At 46.5% G+C, this 21,455-nt stretch overlaps 1 protein-coding gene across 2 annotated transcripts; it reads left to right on the top strand.

Moving 5' to 3' along the window:
* The first annotated feature begins 313 nt into the window (after positions 1-313).
* LOC133442103 (protein Atg16l2-like) lies at positions 314-19,710 on the top strand. Of its 2 annotated transcripts, XM_061720023.1 has the most exons (18): positions 314-536; positions 2,280-2,337; positions 3,767-3,833; positions 3,931-4,004; positions 6,506-6,757; positions 7,139-7,231; positions 7,351-7,437; positions 7,600-7,653; positions 9,098-9,200; positions 9,824-9,929; positions 10,048-10,118; positions 13,699-13,770; positions 14,098-14,218; positions 14,516-14,621; positions 16,649-16,801; positions 17,597-17,644; positions 17,778-17,879; positions 19,137-19,710. In XM_061720023.1, the coding sequence occupies exons 1-18, from the start codon at positions 404-406 to the stop codon at positions 19,228-19,230; spliced, it is 1,794 nt and encodes a 597-aa protein (XP_061576007.1). In that variant the 5' UTR covers positions 314-403; the 3' UTR covers positions 19,231-19,710. The 2 variants fall into 2 exon arrangements, with proteins under 2 accessions (XP_061576007.1, XP_061576006.1); XM_061720022.1 differs by having other exon boundaries at positions 447-536; positions 2,280-3,833.
* The last annotated feature ends 1,745 nt before the right edge of the window (positions 19,711-21,455 follow it).

Raw genomic sequence — 21,455 nt, 5'->3', positions numbered from 1 at the left:
TAAATATCCCTATAAATATATATCTGCTACATACATAATAAATATATAACATATATTACATAATTATAACTATCCCTCTCAACATATAATATATACATAATATCCACATAAATATCTAAACATATCTTAAGCAAGTATAATTTTCCCTGTTTTATTTGTTTATCACACTCCAATTTAACCCATTTCCTCTTCCATAAACCTGTTTATAAATAATTTTTGTATCTTTTTGCTGATTGGCTGAGAGGCGAGTTTAGCTCCGCCCCTTTAAGTGACGGACGTGAAGACGGAAAAAGTTCATAACAAACACGTCGGAGACGAAGAACCGGAGAACCGGAGGATCAGCGTACCCTCGCCAGCTGTCTATCCGCCCCAGGAGCGCCCTTCCCCGGCCACCGGCCCCGCCATGGCCGGCCTCCCCGCCCCGGATCTCCGGGTGTCCCCGCCGGCCCCGCAGCCCTGGAGGCGCCACATCGTCCTGCAGCTGCGGGACCGGGACCAGAACCAGAGGACCGGCTTCCAGGACCTGATCCGGATCTGTACGGACCGGTTTGATTTGATCCAGTCCGGTTCCGGTTTCACCAAACTCCGTTCAGAAATCTGCGGTTTTAACAGAAAACTTCAACAAAGTTTTCCATCTTTTAAATCTCGGTTCCGACTAAAAGCTGAGGTTTATTTACTCTTTATCCTCCGTAGTTCGGCTCGGATCCCGACACCCTGCAGGGCGTCTTTCGGGTCGGAACCGAGGAAACTCCCGAACCCCCAGCTGTTTTGACAGCTCAACATCTGGAGCAGGAAGTGGTTCAACCCGAACCACTGGGTTTTTGATTTTAAAAGATACTTCCTTATTTTTATTAGTAATTACGTACGGAAGAGTATCAGGGCAGGAGAAAAATAAAAATATATTTTTTTTATTATGCACTTCGAGAAAAAAGTCGAAATGTCAAGAATAAAGTCGAAATTTCGTGAATGAAGTCGGAATTTCGTGAATAAAGTCGGAATTTCGTGAATAAAGTCGGAATTTCGAGAATAAAGTCGAAATTTCGTGAATAAAGTCGGAATTTCGTGAATAAAGTCGGAATTTCGTGAATAAAGTCGAATTTCGAGAATAAAGTTGAAATTCATTTCAACTTTTTTCTCGACATTTCCACTTTTTTCTCGAAGTGCATAATGGAAAAAAAATCTTCCTCCTCTAAAATATTATTTTTATTTTTCTCCTGCCCTAAAACTCTTCCGTACAAGCCGTCCCTTAAAATACGGTATTGTTACGTAATTGAGAATTAAAAGTTGTGTTCCGTATTGAACCAATACGGAACACAACTTAGAGGACAGGATACATTAAATACAGCAACATGTGTTGTATGGAGGAATTTTAGTGCCGAAATTAAATAAAAAAATACATAATTAATTAAATGTTTCATTAATTAATTAAAATGGGAATGAAATATATCATTCATTAATAAAATGTATCATTAATTAATTTAATGTGTCAGTTAATTAAATGTGTCATTAATTAATTAAATGTGTCAGTTAATTAAATGTGTCATTAATTAATTAAAATTAGAATTAAATATGTGATGAATTAATTAAAATACAATTAATTTTAAGTAAAAAATATATTTAATTATTTCAGTATGTAATTAATTATTTCAGTATGTAATTAATTATTTAAGTAATTAATGACATATTTAATTAATAGAGGCTATTTCAGTTGCTATATAGTTCTCTGTCTCGTCTGTACAGTCATGCAAGTTCAATGCAATTAAAGCACTTTAAACTTTAAATCAAAGCACTTTGTGTTTTTAATTTAATAAATACATTTCTATGTAGTTTAGAAGTTTTGGGGATGTCATTTTTTTGGCGCCTGCGCTGCTGAAATCTTTTATTTCTATTTCTGAAAGGTGACAGCGCCAGCAGGAAGTGGTTAAACCCGAAGTGTTGGGTTGCTGGTTCACTTCCCTGGTGACTCGTGGGTGACGGATGATCAGCTGCTGCTGCGTCGTCTCCACGGGGACCAGGCTGGAAACGTCTTAGTTAGAAATAAAAAAACATTTCACTTCAATCAGAAAATAATTTTACAATCAAAGAAAAAAAGGGTTTGAGACTCAAAAAAATGCGTTTGGTGGAGCCGGAGCCGGAGATTAATGTTGATGTTTAAACCCGGTTCTGATCCGGCTGAGACCAGGACCAGGACCAGGACCAGGACCAGGACCAGGTCCAGGACCAGGTCCAGGACCAGGTCCAGGTCCAGGACCAGAACTAAACCCCATCTCTTCTTCCAGACTCGCGGCTGCTGGAGAAAACCAGTCTGACTAAAGGAATTCTGGGCCGCGCCGGCAGGTACGTGACCTCTGACCTTCAGGTGTTTCCAGGTGTTTCCAGGTTTTCCAGGTGTTCCAGGTGTTTCCAGGTGTTCCAGGCAGGCCAGCTGACAGTCCTGCTGGGGCCCCGGACTAAATAATCTAAGATGGCCCCCCTGCGCCCGGATCTCTCCTTCTCCTCTTCCTCTCCTCTCCCTCTGCTCTTCAGGTTTTTATACAAGCTAATGGACGTTAACATTAGAGCTAGCCACTTAGGTTAAGTTACAAGGTTGGTAAACGTTGTAACTGTTTCTTACCTTGCTCTACACTGACTTTATTAATTCCAGCTTCACCGTCACCACCTTTTTAAAATATTGGGGTAGAGAATCTCTGAGGCCTCTATTTTCTTCTTCTCTTCTTCTTCTCTTCTCTTCTTTTCTGAGCACCGGACTTGTGCTGACCGGACATGTTGACCATTCTAATGGTTGAATTAAATGATAACATCACATTTTGATCAGTGGCTAAACCATTTTTGTGTTGGGGGTTCTTGACCACAAGGACAATTAGGAAGAAAACAAATAACAAGCTTTTATGTAACTCAAATACTACATATTTTTTCCACAAATAGGCATATTTTGAAACATTTTTAAAAATGATTCCATAATTTAATGAGAATTACATTTTTTTTTTTCAGTTCTTCCCCCCCCCTACCCTGGGCCCGGGACAACAGACTCGTTTGTCCCCCCCTATCGGCGGCCGTGGTTCCAGGTGGTTCCAGGTGTTTCCAGGTTTTTCCAGGTTTTTCTAGGTTTTTCCAGGTTTTCCAGGTGTTTCCAGGTTTTCCAGGTGTTCCAGGTTTTTCTAGGTTTTCCAGGTGTTTCCAGGTTTTCCAGGTTTTTCCAGGTGTTTCCAGGTTTTTCCAGGTGTTCCACGTGTTTCCAGGTTCTCCAGGTTTTTCCAAGTGTTTCCAGGTTTTTCCAGGTGTTCCACGTGTTTCCAGGTGTTTCCAGGTGTTTCCAGGTGTTTCCAGGTTTTTCCAAGTGTTTCCAGGTTTTTCCAGGTGTTCCACGTGTTTCCAGGTGTTTCCAGGTTTTTCCAGGTGTTCCAGGTTTTTCTAGGTTTTCCAGGTGTTTCCAGATGTTTCCAGGTTTTTCAGGTGTTTCCAGGTTTTTCAGGTGTTCCAGGTGTTTCCAGGTTTTTACAGTTGTTTCCAGGTTTTTCCAGGTGTTTCCAGGTTTTTCCAGGTTTTCCAGGTGTTTCCAGGTTTTTCCAGGTGTTTCCAGGTTTTTCCAGGTGTTTCCAGGTTTTTCCAGGTGTTTCCAGGTTTTTACAGTTGTTTCCAGGTTTTTCCAGGTGTTTCCAGGTTTTTCCAGGTTTTCCAGGTGTTTCCAGGTTTTTCCAGGTGTTTCCAGGTTTTTCCAGGTTTTCCAGGTGTTTCCAGGTTTTCCAGGTCTGTTCTCCGTCCCCAGGTGTCCCTCCGGCCCCCAGTCCTCCCTGCAGGACCAGAACCTCCAGCTGAGGAAAACCACCGGAGAGGTGAGTGCAGGGACGTGGGCGGGGCTTCAGTCTCACCTGGATGACGTCACAAAGCTGACCCCGCCCCCTCCTGACCCCGCCCCCCGTGTCATTGCAGCTGGCCTATCAGGTGCTGGAGCTGCAGCAGCAGATCAAGATCAAGGAAGCTGCTGTACAGGACCAGCAGGACAGGTGAGCCCCGCCCCCAGCACAAGCCCCGCCCCCAGGACAGGTGAGCCCCGCCCCCAGGACAGGTGAGCCCCGCCCCCAGGACAGGTGAGCCCCGCCCCCAGCCCCGCCCCCAATCATTGATGGTAAATCATCAGAGAGGGCTGCGGGGTCCCCCAGGGGTCTACACTAGGGTCCCTGTTATTTTTGATTTTCCTGTACTTTTTGCAGATGATACAAACGTATTTATTTCACATAATGATCTTTCATCTCTAATGGGAAAGGGTAACCATGATTTAGAAAACATTTCAAAATGCTTAACACTTAAAAAAAAAAAAACTTAACAAACTATCACCGAATATAAAAAAAATCAAATTTCATTATATTTACATAAAAAAATTTAATATATTAGACTGCAATCATGTATTCTGCATATTTTAAATCTTTGTACAATCTTTTGCTGTATTTTACAGAGGTAGAGGCCTCGTATAAGCCCCTTGGGCTTTTTACAACACACATTTATGCACTATTGTTCATGCACTTCAATTCGTCCACCTGTAAATGTTTACATTTACAAGACTAGCAGGCAGTGAGGCAAATATATACAAATGCACTTTCTTTGTACATTGTACGAAGTTTGGGCATTGAATAAATGCATAACTACTGTTGAAGAATAATATAAAATCCAGTTCAGGAATCCGCTGTGGTGTTGAGAGTTTTATTCAGTAAGCCGGCGGTGAGCAGGACCAGCACAGATCAGGTCTGAAGTTGGTATTCTGACTCATTCTTGTCTGCGTTGTGTTTTTAAATTCTTCTAATTGAGCCATTAGCTTTTTATTTTGATCTGTAAGCGAAGCTATTTGGGATTTCGCATTACGGCGTGTACTTTCCTCCCTCCAAAGTCTGAGGGAGTTGAAGTGCTTGTGTCCATTTGTTTGAGGATTTAATTTTCCTTTAAAATTTCTAATCTAATCCGGTCGAATGTCCCACTTGGGGGAAATTTTAGGAGACCGTCGTCTTTAGTTATTTTAACCCAGGTTTTAACAAACTTAGTGCTATCGGTACCGTAGTTATTGTACATGTATTTAATAGGACCAGTCAACTCTTCCTCTGACTCTCTACTGAAAAAACTTCCCATTTTTCTTTCTGTAAGATCCTTCGCAGAAAAACCTTCAATTACACTTACTTTTACCCACAAATCACTTGCTAATTCTTCCAATCATCAGTCTACTTGAGCATACAAATCATTCCTGTTGATGCAAGGAGAGCGGGTCAGATCCTTGCAGAAATGAAATATATCTCCAAGTATTTGGGAGAGCAAATCATCACCACTTATTAAAACCAGTTCTTCTACATATATGTCTATTTCCCACAAATGTCTCAGTGTTCCAAACACTTCTTATGGACCTCAAGTCCTGTATATGCTATAGGTCCCACTGGACTATTCTCTTGGTACCCAGACCAACTTGGCCCTCTGGCCATTCTCTCTTTAATGTTACCCGAGATATTAAACCTTTTTTTTAAAAGAGCGAGTCAAATTCTAAGGCAGGAGAAGCAAAACATTCTCACAACACAATCAAATTCAAGTGTTATGAAATTGCCAGCATTCCTAAACTTCTCTACAATAACCTTCCCAATAACGCCTTGCTCACAACCACACATCAAACTTACCTAAAATTTTAGGATGACGTCAACCTTTCTCTGGTACTCCAGTTCACAGACTTTCGACAACAACTCAGCAACAATAATTTGGGATTTTGTAAATGGACCCCTTACCTCTGAGTTATTTGGATAGAAGTCACTGGTGTATCGTTGGTCTGGAAAAAGGAGTTTCCATCGAAGGTCTATTGTCATCCGGGTCACAGCACCAAATTGTTGAAGAATAATATAAAATCCAGTTCAGGAGTCCACTGTGGTGTTGAGAGTTTTATTCAGTAAGCCGGCGGTGAGCAGGACCAGCACAGATCGTGTCTGAAGTTGGTGTGCCGACCCAGAGAGGTTTGACAACAGGGCTTTTATACAAAAAGTTCAAAGCACAGACGGCAAAAATCAACAAACCAAAGGTGAAAGACAGGAAGCAATTAAAAGCTATTTACAGTCAGATGTGATCGTTCAGTTTGGAACTAGCCCATAGTCAGTCAGGAACTCCATCATATGGCATTTCCACGGTTCAAGTCTTTATTGAAGCAGGGGTAGGAAGCTGGAACTTGCGTGACAATGTGTCTCAACACTACAAACGTTTTCCTTTTTATGGGTATTTTTTCTTTTTCATTCACATATATCGTGATATATCGGTGATGAAATTTCTTACAATATATAGAATATTGTAGATATGGTGTATGGTGATATTATCGTTATCGTGGGCCACATATCGCCCCTGTATTGAATCGTGAGTTACCGTATCGTCCCAGCTCTTCATTACCAATCTCTCTTTTACATTTGTATGTTACTTGTTCTGTTTTTTATACTGTGCTGAATAAATAAATCTAAATCTAATAAATCTAAATCTCCTTGTCCCCCCCCAGGCTGGTGCAGGAGGAGGTCCGGCGGGCCGGTGCGTTAGCGGCGCGCCAGGCACTGCAGGAGCGGGTGGACCAGGTCCAGGGCAGGAACCGGGTCCTGAAGGCGGACTACGACGCCCTGCTGGACCTGCAGACGGGGGCCGAGGCCCGGCTCCGGGAGGAGAAGCTGAGAGGGGGGGGGCTGGTGGAGGACATGGTGCACCTGAAGAAGGAGGCGGCCGCCCGCATGAACACCCGCAACGAGCGCCGGTCCAGGTAGGAACCGCCCCGTAGTCCAGAATCAGAAAAGGGTTTATTGCCAAGTTTTCACACGAGGAATTTCTTGTGGTGATTGGTGCAACACAATACAATTATAAAAACAAATATATAAGAGATAAGATAAAATTTATAAACAATAAAAAGTATAAACGATAAAATAAAATGTAGACCAGAAATGTACAAAATGAGGTTTTAAAGTGCCGGGTCAGTCTGTACAAAAGTGAGTCCAAGGTACAGAACCGCCCTGTAGTCCAGGTCTCCCGTACCGGTCTGATGGGGGTTTTAGGGTCTGATGGGGGTTTGGGGGTCTGATGGGGGTTTGGGGGTCTGATGGGGGTTTTAGGGTCTGATGGGGGTTTTTGGGGGTCTGGGTCTCAGGTTCCGGGAGGCGACCCTGCAGAAGGAGCTCCGCAGAGCCGCCCGGTCCAGCCCCGCCCGGTCCAGCCCCGCCCGGTCCAGCGCCCCCATCAGGTGACGGTCTTACAGGTCTTGAAGTGTCCTCTGGTCTTTCCTGAACCCGTTAACCAACTTCTGGTCCCTGGTCCCCCTTTGGTCTCTGGTCCGGGTCTGGTCCGGTTCTGGTCCCCCAGCCCGTCCAGCGCCCCCAGCTCCAGGTCCTCGTCCCCCAAGAACCAGGACGAGGAGTTGGCCGGGCGAGGACACACCCGTCTGTTCAGGTAAGACTCTGCAGCATCTGTTGCCATGGCGATGACCTCGGTTACGAGGCAGCCCGGTTACCTCGGTTACCTCGGTTACCCCGGTTACCTCGGTTACCTTTATTACCTCGGTTACCACGGTTACCGCGGTTACCACGGTTACCACCTTGTTTCCTCTGGCAGGTCGTCGTCGGCGACGTCTCCGCGTCTCTTCACCTCCATCAGAGGATTGTTCGGGTGAGTCCGGTGGTCTCAGGTGTCACCGCTGCACCTGCTGCCTTCCTTCTTTCATTCGTTCATTTGTTCGTTTGTTCATTAGTGGGTTCATTCAGAATCAGAATCAGAATCAAGTTTATTAGGTCAGCTTAGAAAACTGTTTTTGACTTCGGATACACCAGCGGTGACACAATGGTATTGTGCGCCTGTTTTCCAAAGGGTAACACTGGGATAGGTGGGGGGGGGGAGGAGAAAAAAAACATCTTCACACTGAGTATAATACACAGTGTCAAGGTGCAAAAAAAACAGCTCAGCAGCACACCGAGCAACAGACATCACAAGACTTGCATGTGGGTGTTTGGGGGGGCGGGGGGGTTGGGGGGTGTCCTGGCACAGTACATCCAAGTGAGCGCCGTGGCGTGGCGCTCGAACCCGACGTCCGTGTCAGGGGTGCTGATAAGAGGGGAGCCAGGGAAGGTGTTGAAGATAGGGGGAGGGGCGGGGGGGTGGTTATCAGCAAGTGCGTGTGTGAGCGGTAAGTCTTCACCCCAGAGCTGCTCTCAGCCAATGTCCTTGATGTAATCAGACGGCCCGGTACAGTTCTGAAACAGGTCCACAGATGTTCCTGGGAGAGGGGGAGGGCTAGTGGGGGCAGAGCCCCTTGTTTACATTCCACCAGGGAGATTGTGACTGGAGCAGCGGGCCAAGCTGCCCTGTCAAAGTCAGATTATAGAATCAACAATTGTATTGAAAGAAAGGAAACAGACAGACTCAGTAATTTTCCGTCTGCCTTAAGTCTCTGGTTCATCAATGGCGACTCCAATCAGACGAATTTGTGATCAATTCCGGCCAAGCCGAGCTTCCAACTTCTCCAAGGTCTTATCCATCTTGCCAATGAGCTCAAAGACCGCCGCCAGCCTTCGATTCTGTTCAAGAATCGCATCCAGCTTGCGGTTTAGCTCTCCCAACTTTAAAGTCTGAGTGTTGGTCGCCATGCTTGATCCTTCAGCCACGTCCGGCAGCTCAGAAAGGGCCAGAACGGCTGTTGACGACTTACGCGTTTGTCGGTAGGCCAGGAAAATCCCCACTCCAATTAGAAGAAATCCTGCTATCATAAATCCAATTATGAAGCATCTTCAACATCCTCGACAGACAGGATCACCAAACACAACGGTTTCCGGTGTTTGTAGGAATCCATTGTGTATCCAGCAACAAATGTCCCATCGGGGCAAGAGGGCTCCCTTACCCCCTGACTTCTTGTCGCAAAAATTTTCGGAGAGCCGGAAGTACAGTACATTCATTTGTTAATTTGTTTTTTTCGTTCAGTGGTGGGTTCGTTCTTTCATTCATTCGTTCATTAGTTAATTCGTTCATTTGTTTGTTCGTTCATTAGTTCATTCGTTCATTTGTTAGTTTGTTCATTAGTGGGTTCATTCATTTGTTCATTTGTGTGTGACATCATCAGGAGGAGGCGAGGCCACTCCGTCTGCAGTCTGGAGGAAACTCTCTCCTTCCCCGTCGGGGTTTGTGTGTCGGCCCGAGTCCCGGCCAGAGCCCTGCAGGTCCTGGTGAGACACGCCCCCTTTAGACACGCCCCCTTTAGACACGCCCCCTACTCTCAAACATGCCCACATTCAAACACGCCCCCATGCTCGGACACGCCCCGCCGCGCCTCCCTGCTGTGATTGACAGGGCTGGTAAGCCCCGCCTCCCTGCTGTGATTGACAGGGCTGATTGGACTCAGGAGGCGGGTCTAGAACTGATGGAGATGTTCCAAGCCAATAAGAGAACATGTGGAACTCATTAATTTGTTTGTTTGTTCATTCATTCATTGGTGGGTTGGTCGATGGGCTGGTTTAAAGACACACCCCCTGTGATGTCAGAGGTCAGAGACACGCCCCCTGTGATGTCAGAGGTTAGAGACACGCCCCGTGTGATGTCAGAGGTTAGAGACACGCCCCCTGTGATGTCAGAGGTTAGAGACACGCCCCCTGTGATGTCACCAGCCCCCCCAACACAGTTCTATGGATCCATCCTGTTACCCATCATGCCTCTGTGCTGATCTCTACATGTACACGTTACCATAGCAACCTCTCTGTTGTCTACGTTACCATAGCAACCTTTCTGTTGTCTACATTACCATAGCAACCTCTCTGTTGTCTACGTTACCATAGCAACCTCTCTCCCCCAGGAAGCCCACCAGCAAGGCATCAACGCGGTCCGGTTCAGCTGCAGCTCTGACCTGCTGGCGACGGGAGGAACCGACCGGGTCATCAAGGTCTGGGAGCTGAGAGCAGGTAAACCGGTCTGAACCGGTCTGGACCGATCCGGACCGCTTTAGACCGGTCTGAACTGGTTCCAGCTGGTCTCAGCTGGTTGTGATCTCACTGATGATGTCATCTCTGATGTCACCAGGTCAGCTGACCCACAGAGCGACGCTGGACGGCAGCAGAGAGGGAGTTTCCTGTGTGGAGTTTGACCCCCCGGTGAGACCTGGACCCCCAACCCCGCACGCACGCACGCACGCACGCACGCACACACACACACACACACACACACACACACACGCACACACACACATCTCGACACCCCTTACTTGATAACTTGCTTAAGGTTGTCCATCGTGTCCGATGATGACATTCCATCTCTATCACCTCGGTCACCTCGGTCCTCCTCCAGCTTGTGAACTCCTTGTTGGAGCAGCTGCCACCAGACGTGGCGTTGAGGCGTGGCGTCCTCCAGCTGGGTCGGGTTCAGGCTGCATTTCTTCATGGCCGTCTTTATTTGGTCTCTATAGCGCTTTTTCGGGCCTCCTGCCAAGCGACGGCCGAGGTGGAGCTGGCCGTAGAGCAGTTTGCGCGGCAGGCAGGCGCTCTTCTGGCCTCCTGATTACGTGGCCTAGCCTAGCCTGGCCTAGCCTGACCTAGCCTAGCCTACCCTGGCCTAGCCTAGCCTAGCGTAGCCTAGCCTAGCCTAGCCAGCGGAGTTGGTGCTGGGTGACTGTGGCCTCCACACTGGTGCAGTTGGTTTTGCAGAGTATGTTGGTGTGCAGCACTCTGTCCTTCCAGGTTCATCGGTGGGTTCATTCGTTCATTTGTTCATTCGTTAGTTCATTGGTGGGTTCATTCGTTCATTTGTTTGTTCGTTCATTGGTGGGTTCATTCGTTCATTTGTTTGTTCGTTCAGTGGTGGGTTCGTTCTTTCATTCGTTCATTTGTTCATTCGTTAGTTCATTGGTGGGTTCATTCGTTCATTTGTTTGTTCGTTCAGTGGTGGGTTCGTTCTTTCATTCGTTCATTTGTTCATTCTTTAGTTCATTGGTGGGTTCATTCGTTCATTTGTTCGTTCGTTCATTGGTGGGTTCATTCGTTCATTTGTTTGTTCGTTCAGTGGTGGGTTCGTTCTTTCATTCGTTCATACGTTCCTTAGTTTGTTCATTGGTGGGTTCATTCGTTCATTTGTTCGTTCGTTCATTCATTGGTGGGTTCATTCGTTCATTTGTTCGTTCGTTCGTTCATTGGTGGGTTCATTCGTTCATTTGTTTGATCGTTCATTGGATATCCCCAGGATGCATTGTAGGCACTTGATGTGATGTGTCCACGTCTCACAACCGTAGAGGGTCGTCATGACGACAGCCAGATAAACTGCCACTTTGGTGTGGAGTTTGAGGTCTTCGTTTTGAAAGACCCGTCTTCTCCTGAGTCTGCCGATGCCGATACCAGTTTTATCCGGTTTTGGATCTCTGTCAATGGTGCAGTTGTCAGAGAGAAAGCTGCCCAGGTATTTGAAAGTGTCCACTGTTTTCAAGTGGCTTATTGGAGATGGTGGAGGTTGGTGGATGGAGATGGTGGAGGTTGGTGGATGGAGATGGTGAAGGTTGGTGGATGGAGATGGTGAAGGTTGGTGGATGGAGATGGTGAAGGTTGGTGGATGGAGATGGTGAAGGTTGGTGGATGGAGATGGTGAAGGTTGGTGGATGGAGATGGTGAAGGTTGGTGGATGGGATAGGGAAGTCGATGCCCACTGGCTAATTACTGCAGTCTTTGCTACGTTGACAGAAAGGCCCAGTCTGCCGTAAGCACTAGCGACAGCTGAGAGAGTAGCTTACAGGGCTGCTGGTGTTTGGGCCATAACTGCACAGTCATCTGCGTATTGGAGTTCGATGACTTTCCCTGATGTTACTTTTGTGACTGCTTTATCCTCCTTAGGTTGTTTATGCTACGCAGGACCTCATCTAACGCCTGGTAGAAGCTCCTTGACATCTTCCTCTGACGGCAGGGTAGGTGCGTAGGCACTAAGAAGGTGCGTAGGCGCTAACAAGGTGCGTAGGCACTAAGAAGGTGCGTAGGCACTAAGAAGGTGTCTAGGCGCTAACAAGGTGCGTAGGCACTAAGAAGGTGCGTAGGCACTAAGAAGGTGCGTAGGCGCTAACAAGGTGCGTAGGCACTAAGAAGGTGCGTAGGTACTATGAAGGTGCGTAGGCGCTAACAAGGTGCGTAGGCACTAAGAAGGTGCGTAGGTACTAAGAAGGTGCGTAGGCACTATGAAGGTGCGTAGGTACTAAGAAGGTGCGTAGGCACTATGAAGGTGCGTAGGCACTATGAAGGTGCGTAGGCACTAAGAAGGTGCGTAGGTGCTAACAAGGTGCGTAGGCACTAAGAAGGTGCGTAGGCACTAAGAAGGTGCGTAGGCGCTAACAAGGTGCGTAGGCACTAAGAAGGTGTCTAGGCGCTAACAAGGTGCGTAGGCACTAAGAAGGTGCGTAGGCACTAAGAAGGTGTCTAGGCGCTAACAAGGTGCGTAGGCACTAAGAAGGTGCGTAGGTACTATGAAGGTGCGTAGGCGCTAACAAGGTGCGTAGGCACTAAGAAGGTGCGTAGGTACTAAGAAGGTGCGTAGGCACTATGAAGGTGCGTAGGTACTAAGAAGGTGCGTAGGCACTATGAAGGTGCGTAGGCACTAAGAAGGTGCGTAGGTACTAAGAAGGTGCGTAGGCACTAAGAAGGTGCGTAGGCACTAAGAAGGTGCGTAGGCACTATGAAGGTGCGTAGGCACTAAGAAGGTGCGTAGGCACTATGAAGGTGCGTAGGCACTAAGAAGGTGCGTAGGCACTAAGAAGGTGCGTAGGCGCTAACAAGGTGCGTAGGCACTAAGAAGGTGCGTAGGCACTAAGAAGGTGCGTAGGCACTATGAAGGTGCGTAGGCACTAAGAAGGTGCGTAGGCGCTAACAAGGTGCGTAGGCACTAAGAAGGTATGTAGGCACTATGAAGGTGCGTAGGCACTAAGAAGGTGCGTAGGCGCTAACAAGGTGCGTAGGTACTAAGAAGGTGCGTAGGTACTAAGAAGGTGCGTAGGTACTAAGGGTGGCGTATCTTTTCTTGGCCAAAGGGATCCTGAGTGACATGAGCCTTTCACTTATGCCAATCCGTGTTTCTGGGAGTCTCACGCCGTGCTATTGCTGCCCTCCTGGAGGGTTTCCTTTCCAGAAGAAAAGTGTAACCCCGCCCTTCTTCCTTTAGGGAACCTTCATTCAGGAGTCTGGTTTTGCTAAAGCTTGACATCATGGCCGCCACGTGTATCCTGCGTTCGTTTGACGCGTCGACTTGCAACTTCTCAAAAAAAAACACTGAACGCGCTCTCCTCGCGTACTACGCAAGCGACGTTGCAGTTTGTGGTGCACGCGAACTGACGCGAACGGACGCGAACGCAAGCACCAACTGCAAGTATTTCCCAGGCCTAAGTGCAGCAATGTCAACATTGTAGCGGTTGAGTTCCGCTGCGGTGAGTGCAGTTCTCTTTGCCGAGGTCCATCGGTGTCCTGGACACGACTCCTGGATACGGTCGTGTCCAGGAGTGTCTTTATGTTCCATGATGCCAGTTTGAGAGAGATTATTTTCTTTGTTTTATTTCGACCGCTGAGTGGAATTCCCGATAGGTGCGGGGGCCGATCCAGGATGTGTCGGAGTGGGCTAATGTTTGGGCAACCTTTTCTAGGCCCCCCCCCCGGTCGGGGGGAGCAGTCACCCTCCCCCCCACCATCACCCTCTCACCCTCTCCCTCCCCAGGGCCAGAGAATCCTCGCCGGTTCCTTTGATAAGTCTGCGTTGCTGTGGCGACTGGGAGACTCCACCCCCAAGGTAACCGTGACAACCACCCTGACCTGCTGAGGTAACCATGACAACCACACTGACCTGCTGAGGTAACCATGACAACCACACTGACCCGCTGAGGTAACCATGACAACCACACTGACCCGCTGAGGTAACCATGACAACCAGACTGACCCGCTGAGGTAACCATGACAACCACACTGACCTGCTGAGGTCAGCAGAGCCCTGACTGAAGGAGTGTATATATATATATATATATATATATATATATATATATATATATATATATATATATATATATATATGTGTGTGTGTATATATATATTTATATATATATGTGTATCTCCCCCTCAGGTGACCCTGACGGGTCACAGCAGGAAGGTGACGGCCGCTCGCTTCACAGGCTCCGCCCACCAGGTGGTGACAGGAAGTGCAGATCGAACCGTCCGTCTGTGGGACCTGCAGCGTAACGCCTGTAAGCCCCGCCCCCTTTACTACTCCTCCTCTGATAGGCCGAGCCTGTAAGCCCCGCCCCCTCTACCCCCCCTCCATCAGGTGTGTTTAAGTTGGACTCTGCCCCCCCAGGTATATTATTTACCCCCTCTCTCCCCCGATATATTTAATTGCCCCCCCAGGTGTATTAATGCCCCCCCCCTGTATTTAATTGCCCCCCAGGTATATTAATTACCCCCCAGGTGTATTTAATTACCCCCCAGGTATATTAATGCCCCCCCCGTATTTAATTGCCCCCCCTGTATTTAATTGCCCCCAGGTGTCCAGCAGCTGCTCGTCTCCTCCTACGTCAGTGACCTCGTCTGCTCCGACTCCGTCTTCATCAGCGGACACTTTGACTGCAGGATCCGGGTCTGGGACTCCAGGTACAAACTCTTCCTCCTCTTCCTCTTCCTCTACCTCCTCCTCTTCCTCTTCCTCTTCCTTTTCCTCTTCTTCCTTATTTACTTCCTCCTCCTCCTAGATTAGAGCTTTATTTGTCGCTGAGCTAGCATCCCGGTACAGTGAAATTACTGCCAGTACAAAACAGATGACAACATATGAGATCAGTCCATTGATGCAATAGAGGGTCTGCATTGACGTCTCTGGACACCGCACCCTTACATCAGCAAAAAAGGCAGCAACTAGTGTGTTAAACGGGATAACAATATTTGGTACAGTTACCAAGAACCAGTGGTCCATGGACATTAATATTTGGTACAGTTACCAAGAACCAGTGGTCTATGGACATTAATATTTGGTACAGTTACCAAGAACCAGTGGTCCATGGACATTAATATTTGGTACAGTTACCAAGAACCAGTGGTCCATGGACATTAATATTTGGTACAGTTACCAAGAACCAGTGGTCCATGGACATTAATATTTGGTACAGTTACCAAGAACCAGTGGTCCATGGACAATAATATTTGGTACAGTTACCAAGAACCAGTGGTCCATGGACATTAATATTTGGTACAGTTACCAAGAACCAGTGGTCCATGGACATTAATATTTGGTACAGTTACCCAAAGAACCAGTGGTCCATGGACATTAATATTTGGTATAGTTACCCCAAGAACCAGTGGTCCATGGACATTAATATTTGGTACAGTTACCAAGAACCAGTGGTCCATGGACATTAATATTTGGTACAGTTACCCCAAGAACCAGTGGTCCATGGACATTAATATTTGGTACAGTTACCAAGAACCAGTGGTCCATGGACATTAATATTTGGTACAGTTACCAAGAACCAGTGGTCCATGGACATTAATATTTGGTACAGTTACCAAGAACCAGTGGTCCATGGACATTAATATTTGGTACAGTTACCCAAAGAACCAGTGGTCCATGGACATTAATATTTGGTATAGTTACCCCAAGAACCAGTGGTCCATGGACATTAATATTTGGTACAGTTACCAAGAACCAGTGGTCCATGGACATTAATATTTGGTACAGTTACCCCAAGAACCAGTGGTCCATGGACATTAATATTTGGTACAGTTACCAAGAACCAGTGGTCCATGGACATTAATATTTGGTACAGTTACCAAAAACCAGTGGTCCATGGACATTAATATTTGGTACAGTTACCCCAAGAACCAGTGGTCCATGGACATTAATATTTGGTATAGTTACCCCAAGAACCAGTGGTCCATGGACATTAATATTTGGTACAGTTACCAAGAACCAGTGGTCCATGGACATTAATATTTGGTACAGTTACCCCAAGAACCAGTGGTCCATGGACATTAATATTTGGTACAGTTACCAAGAACCAGTGGTCCATGGACATTAATATTTGGTACAGTTACCAAGAACCAGTGGTCCATGGACATTAATATTTGGTACAGTTACCCCAAGAACCAGTGGTCCATGGACATTGATATTTGGTACAGTTACCAAGAACCAGTGGTCCATGGACATTAATATTTGGTACAGTTAACCCAAGAACCAGTGGTCCATGGACATTAATATTTGGTACAGTTACCAAGAACCAGTGGTCCATGGGCATTAATATTTGGTACAGTTACCAAGAACCAGTGGTCCATGGACATTAATATTTGGTACAGTTACCAAGAACCAGTGGTCCATGGACATTAATATTTGGCCACTAATCCAGTTTCCTGATATTTATATGTACTTAATTTCTACGCCGGGGAAATACACGAAGCAAAGCTTGAAGGCTTACAAAAGTCTTGACGGTTGGTCCGACTTCAAGGCAGGATTTGTTGGTGAAATTAAAGTGATGAGGACACTGAACTTTATGATTTGACCGTTTAACGTTGGTTTAACGTTCAGTATTGACTGAAAGGACGTACCGACCCGTGTTCTGACCCGTGTTCTGACCCGTGTTCTGACCCGTGTTCTGACCCATGTTCTGACCCATGTTCCGACCCGTCCCCAGGTTGTCCGGCTGCGTCCAGGAGCTCCCTGCTCCCGGTAAAGTCACCTCCCTGGACTTGAGCTCCGACCACCGCCGGCTGCTCAGCTGTTGCCGTGACGACAGCCTCCAGCTGGTGGACCTGAGGGGACGGAGCCAAGACCGCGTCTGCTTCAGGTAGGGAGGAGGGGGGCGGGGCCTGTAACCATGGTAACCATGGGAACCTGGTAACCGTGGAAATGCCTGCTTCAGGTAGGAGGTCGGGGGCGGGGCCTGGTAACCACGGTAACCATGGCAACCACGGTAACCTGGTAACCATGGAAACGCCTGCTTCAGGTAGGAGGGGGCGGGGCCTGGTAACCATGGTAACCATGGCAAACATTTCCAAATTTCCAAACTAATGGGGAGCTAAATTTCCCATGTATTTCTATGGCTCCATTCAAAGCGGATGGGAAAATGTTGAGAAAAAAGACAAAATTCACCTTTTTTCTGAGTCACGTATCTTTCTCATACTTGCACGTAGAAATGTCATTCTAACTTCAAAATGGAGGAAAACTTCTCTTCTCTCTCCAAAACCCAAACAGTTTTTTCCTAGAATGTACACTTTTCAAGATATGAGCCCTCAAGCGAGGACTGGAAATAATTTTTTTGTCAAATTTAGAGTGCGGGTGTCAGTTTTAGAGTGGCATTTAGAGTGAAAAAATAACTTGATTTTTTATTTGTAACTCGAGCTCACGGCCAAACCGTAAAAGGTAGACGGATAATTTTTGGTCAGAATGTAGACATAGGTGTTGCAATTCATAAAATGTGGCTTTGACAGGCGGGGTATGCACAAAATTCAAACGGGGGGGCTAACAGCCACGCAAATTCCATTGACTGCAATGTAATAAAACATTTTCGTTACCATGGTAACCATGGTAACCATGGTAACCATGGAAACGCCTGACTAACACAGCTCTGTTTCTGTCTCAGAGCCGACGGGTTCAAGTGCGGCAGCGACAGCAACAAGGCCGTCATCAGGTGAGGTGCACTTGTCATGGATGTGGACCCGCGGTTCCTGGACCGGTGGTCCGGTCCAGGAACCGCGGGTCTGGACCCGGTCCAGGAACACGGTCCAGTCTGGCGTTAACTCCACCCTCTCCTCCACCTGCAGCCCTGACGGCTGCTACCTGGCAGCTGGATCCGCCGACGCCTCCGTTTACATCTGGAACGTTTCCAACGGCAACCTGGAGACCCGGCTCCCCGACGGACACAGGTAAGAACCCGGATCATTATACCACAGTTAACAACCAATCAGATCATTATACCACAGTTAACAACCAATCAGATCATTATACCACAATTAACAACCAATCAGATCATTATACCACAGCTAACAACCAATCAGATCATTATACCAAAGTTAACAACCAATCAGATCATTACACCACAGTTAACAACCAATCAGAGTGCAGGATTTCACCTTTCCGTTTTCTTTATTTTTATGTCTCAGAGAGAGCAGGGAGTGAGGGATCATGGGTAGTTGATGGAGTGAGGGATCATGGGTAGTTGATGTGGCTCTTTGCAGTAACACCAGGGCCGCCGCAAGGGGTGTGCGAACCCTGCGACCGCACGGGGCCTCGCGCTATGGGCCGTTTTTTTTTTTTTTTAGTTATTTATTTTTTTTTCTATTTTTTTTTCGTTTTTTCCCTTATAAATATCAACAGTCACGTTCCATTACAGACCTAAATGTGTACTAGTCTGTGCATATCAATAAATATATGTGCAATGATGCTCAATACAAAATCAGACCAAGCGCAGACACAAGCTGCTCTGATCCAGACGGTGGAGTTGGAACAAACTGTCACACAATGTCGAGAGAACGAGACAGAATCAGGAAATTTCCATCAGGGGATGAAAAAGAAAAAAACTAAAGAAAATGGAAGAGTTTAATGCCTCTCTGAAAGGCTCGTTTGATACATTTGTTACAAAAATCACCGATCCGACTGGGTCTCCAGCAGCCGTGGGGCCCCGCGTCGAGGCAAGAGATGATGATGAGGCAGGGGAAGGTATCCAGTATTTTGATAATTGGAGAGTTAAAATTGCGCATATAGACACCCGATCCGACCTGAAAAACACAAAAATTTTGCGGTCACTACGCTCACGCGCGAGGGCCCCCCCCAGCCATTTCGCACAGGGCCTTGCAAATCTCCCAGACGGCTTTGAGTAACACAGTAACCAATCGTGGCTCTGACTCTGACTGGTTGGACACCAATAAAAAACAGACTAAAATGTAGATTACAGAATAAAAACTCTGTTAAAATGTGTCTTCATTTTCGTTGACCAAAAAGAGACGAAATGTTCTAGCAAAGATTCTTAATGTCCATGTTTTCAGTAGTTTCTCTGGTTTAGTTCTGCTGCTGGGTGACGTCACGTCCTCAATCCCAGTCGCGGTCCGCCAGCGTTGTGTTGTCACATGACCCTGTTGTCACATGACCAGGTCACAAAGTTCTCCACTTCCTGTCCCCCACAGCTCGCCGGTCGTTGCCGTGTCCTGGTCTCTGTCCGGGGAAAACGTGGTCAGCGTGGACAAGAGCCGGTGGGCCGTCCTGTGGAGTGACCTTTGACCCCGGGGCCCGTCGCCACGGCGACCGCCTCCAGCCGACCTCAGGACTGTTTCATGATGCATTAACGTCACTAACAAGGGAAAACTTTGGCTTTTTAACCAACTTTTTAACCAGAAAACTTGAAGAACCGAACGAGTTTGGTTTTATACTTGAAACAAACATATATGTTTTTAAAAAGGGATTTGAGGAGACGTTTGTTTCACTTGGAGACCCGGGAACTTTACACAACTATCCAGAGGTGGTGGGGGCGGGGCTTGTGGAGCTGGACGGCCACGATTGGTTGAAAACCAAACTAACCTTAGTTTAACAAACTAACGTTTACGCGTTAAACTAACGTTAGTTTAACAAACTAACATTTACACGTAAAACTAATGTTAGTTTAACGCGTAAATATTAGTTTGTTAAACTAAGGTTAGTTTGTTAAACAAACTAATGTTTACAAGTGTCGTTGGTTCAAATCTCCCAAAAGGGGTTGGAGAAAAGGAGGGATGAGGGAGGGAGGGATGAGGGATGGAGGGATGGAGGGATGAGGGATGGAGGGATGGAGGGATGAGGGATGGAGGTAACTGACCAGCTGATCCAAACTCGGCTATTTAAGTATTTATTTTCGTAACCTGGTGAACAAAGGGATTTTAATGTTACATTGATACTGAAATGATTAATTGTGTGTAAGAAAAGAATAAAGAGTAAATGTGACCAGACTGTCGTTGTCTGTTCGTGTGTGAATAAAGTTTTGTGTCATGTGTGCAATTTATAAAACTTAACAAAAACAAACCGAATTGTCCACATCCATAAACACATAAGAACACACCAGTCAGAGTGGAAACTGTTTGATTCTCCAACCAGAATCACCTGTGTTTGCTTTCTCAGGTGAAATAACCAGCAAATACAACAAATACCGACCCCTGGTGGCGAGGAGCAGAATTACACGAAATAATACAAACATGAATCATACGGATCAGTTACACCAAATTCAAATGGGACATAAATACAATTTAACAAAGCCCAATTTTAAAAGTGAACCAGTTACTCTTTAGCTTCATTCAGCATATCTTGGTTTTGGGTCGTTCAGTTATGTTTGTCTTCAAACGAACCACGTACCAGTCCTGGGGCCTCATTTATAAAGCTTGCCACAAAACAGGGCTTGAAAGATGCTCACGCCACCTTCTACGCAAAGGATTAAAAAAAAAAAAAAACTAACGGGAAAATGTGCGTATCTCTACGCAAACTTTGATCCTAGCGCACAAACATTTGAAGATATGTGGAACTGGCGACGCAGGTGGTGAGGTGGTGAGATTAAGCCAGATTCATGTCATACTCTTAATGTCATCACATATCAAACTTATAATATAATAGCGCTGATCGTGTCCCTCTGTGTTTGAAGCACAGCGTGATTTCTCCCCTGAAAATGGTTCTTTTTACCTGCCAAAAATTGATTGAAGGCCAAATACAGTTAATGAAAGGTTGTTTCTGCCTAAATATGACTTGATCTCATTCTTGAGCTTCATAATCTGAAAATCTGACGTTTTAGCGCTGTCGCTCAATGGGCTAATGTGCGCGCTGCCATGGCCACTTTTTGGCACGACACCGGGAACATCCTCGTCACCCATCGCGACAACTGTACAGTGACTGAGGACATAAATAAGTGCCGGGCCACTCTCATCTTGGCCTCCAACTTCAGATCGCACCACTTCTTTTTTATTTATTTTTATTTTTTATTTCTGCCACAGATCTGTCCGTGGCATTCACCGCGTTTAGCGCAGCAACGACGTGCTGCCACTCACTCGCTTTATTTTTGCTAGTGATGCCACTACTGTGACCACCAAATAATGTGGTTTTCCTGCCTCCACCTCATCCATAAAATCTCCATCTCAATCTCCGTGACATTTCGCTTTCTGGTCTTACATGCCATGATTTTTGAGTGTAAAACACCAATGATCAGCAGGTTCATTCATATGCAAATACAGTCATGGAGTAGTTTGCATTGCCCATTTATGGTAAAAAGTGGGCGTGTAGAGGGCGGGATGTGAGGCGAATTCACGTGCGCAACCTTCCAGCTGGACTGTGATTTATAAAGAGAACATTGCGTGCACACGGTTTTATAAATCCAGATTTTTTTGTGCGCACGCCATTTTCGGCTTTTGAGCGCACGTACACTTTTAGTTTGATTCCTACACACTCTTTTATAAATGAGGCCCCTGGTCCCTGCAGATCTGGTTCCTGCA

This window comes from Cololabis saira, chromosome 4 (genome assembly GCF_033807715.1).
Source record: "Cololabis saira isolate AMF1-May2022 chromosome 4, fColSai1.1, whole genome shotgun sequence".
NCBI lineage: Eukaryota > Metazoa > Chordata > Actinopteri > Beloniformes > Belonidae > Cololabis > Cololabis saira.
The sequence above is the reverse complement of the archived record's forward strand: the minus strand, read 5'-3'. Positions and strand labels throughout refer to the sequence as shown.

What these genes read in the sequence shown, in the direction of transcription:
- LOC133442103 (XM_061720022.1), top strand. Translation starts at nt 3,435, where the DNA reads ATGTTTCCAGGTTTTTCAGGTGTTTCCAGGTTTTTCAGGTGTTCCAGG. An exon ending in GGACACACCCGTCTGTTCAG is followed by an intron (nt 7,438 to 7,599) that starts GTAAGACTCTGC and finishes TTCCTCTGGCAG; the next exon opens with GTCGTCGTCGGCGACGTCTC. An exon ending in CGGCTCCCCGACGGACACAG is followed by an intron (nt 17,880 to 19,136) that starts GTAAGAACCCGG and finishes TGTCCCCCACAG; the next exon opens with CTCGCCGGTCGTTGCCGTGT.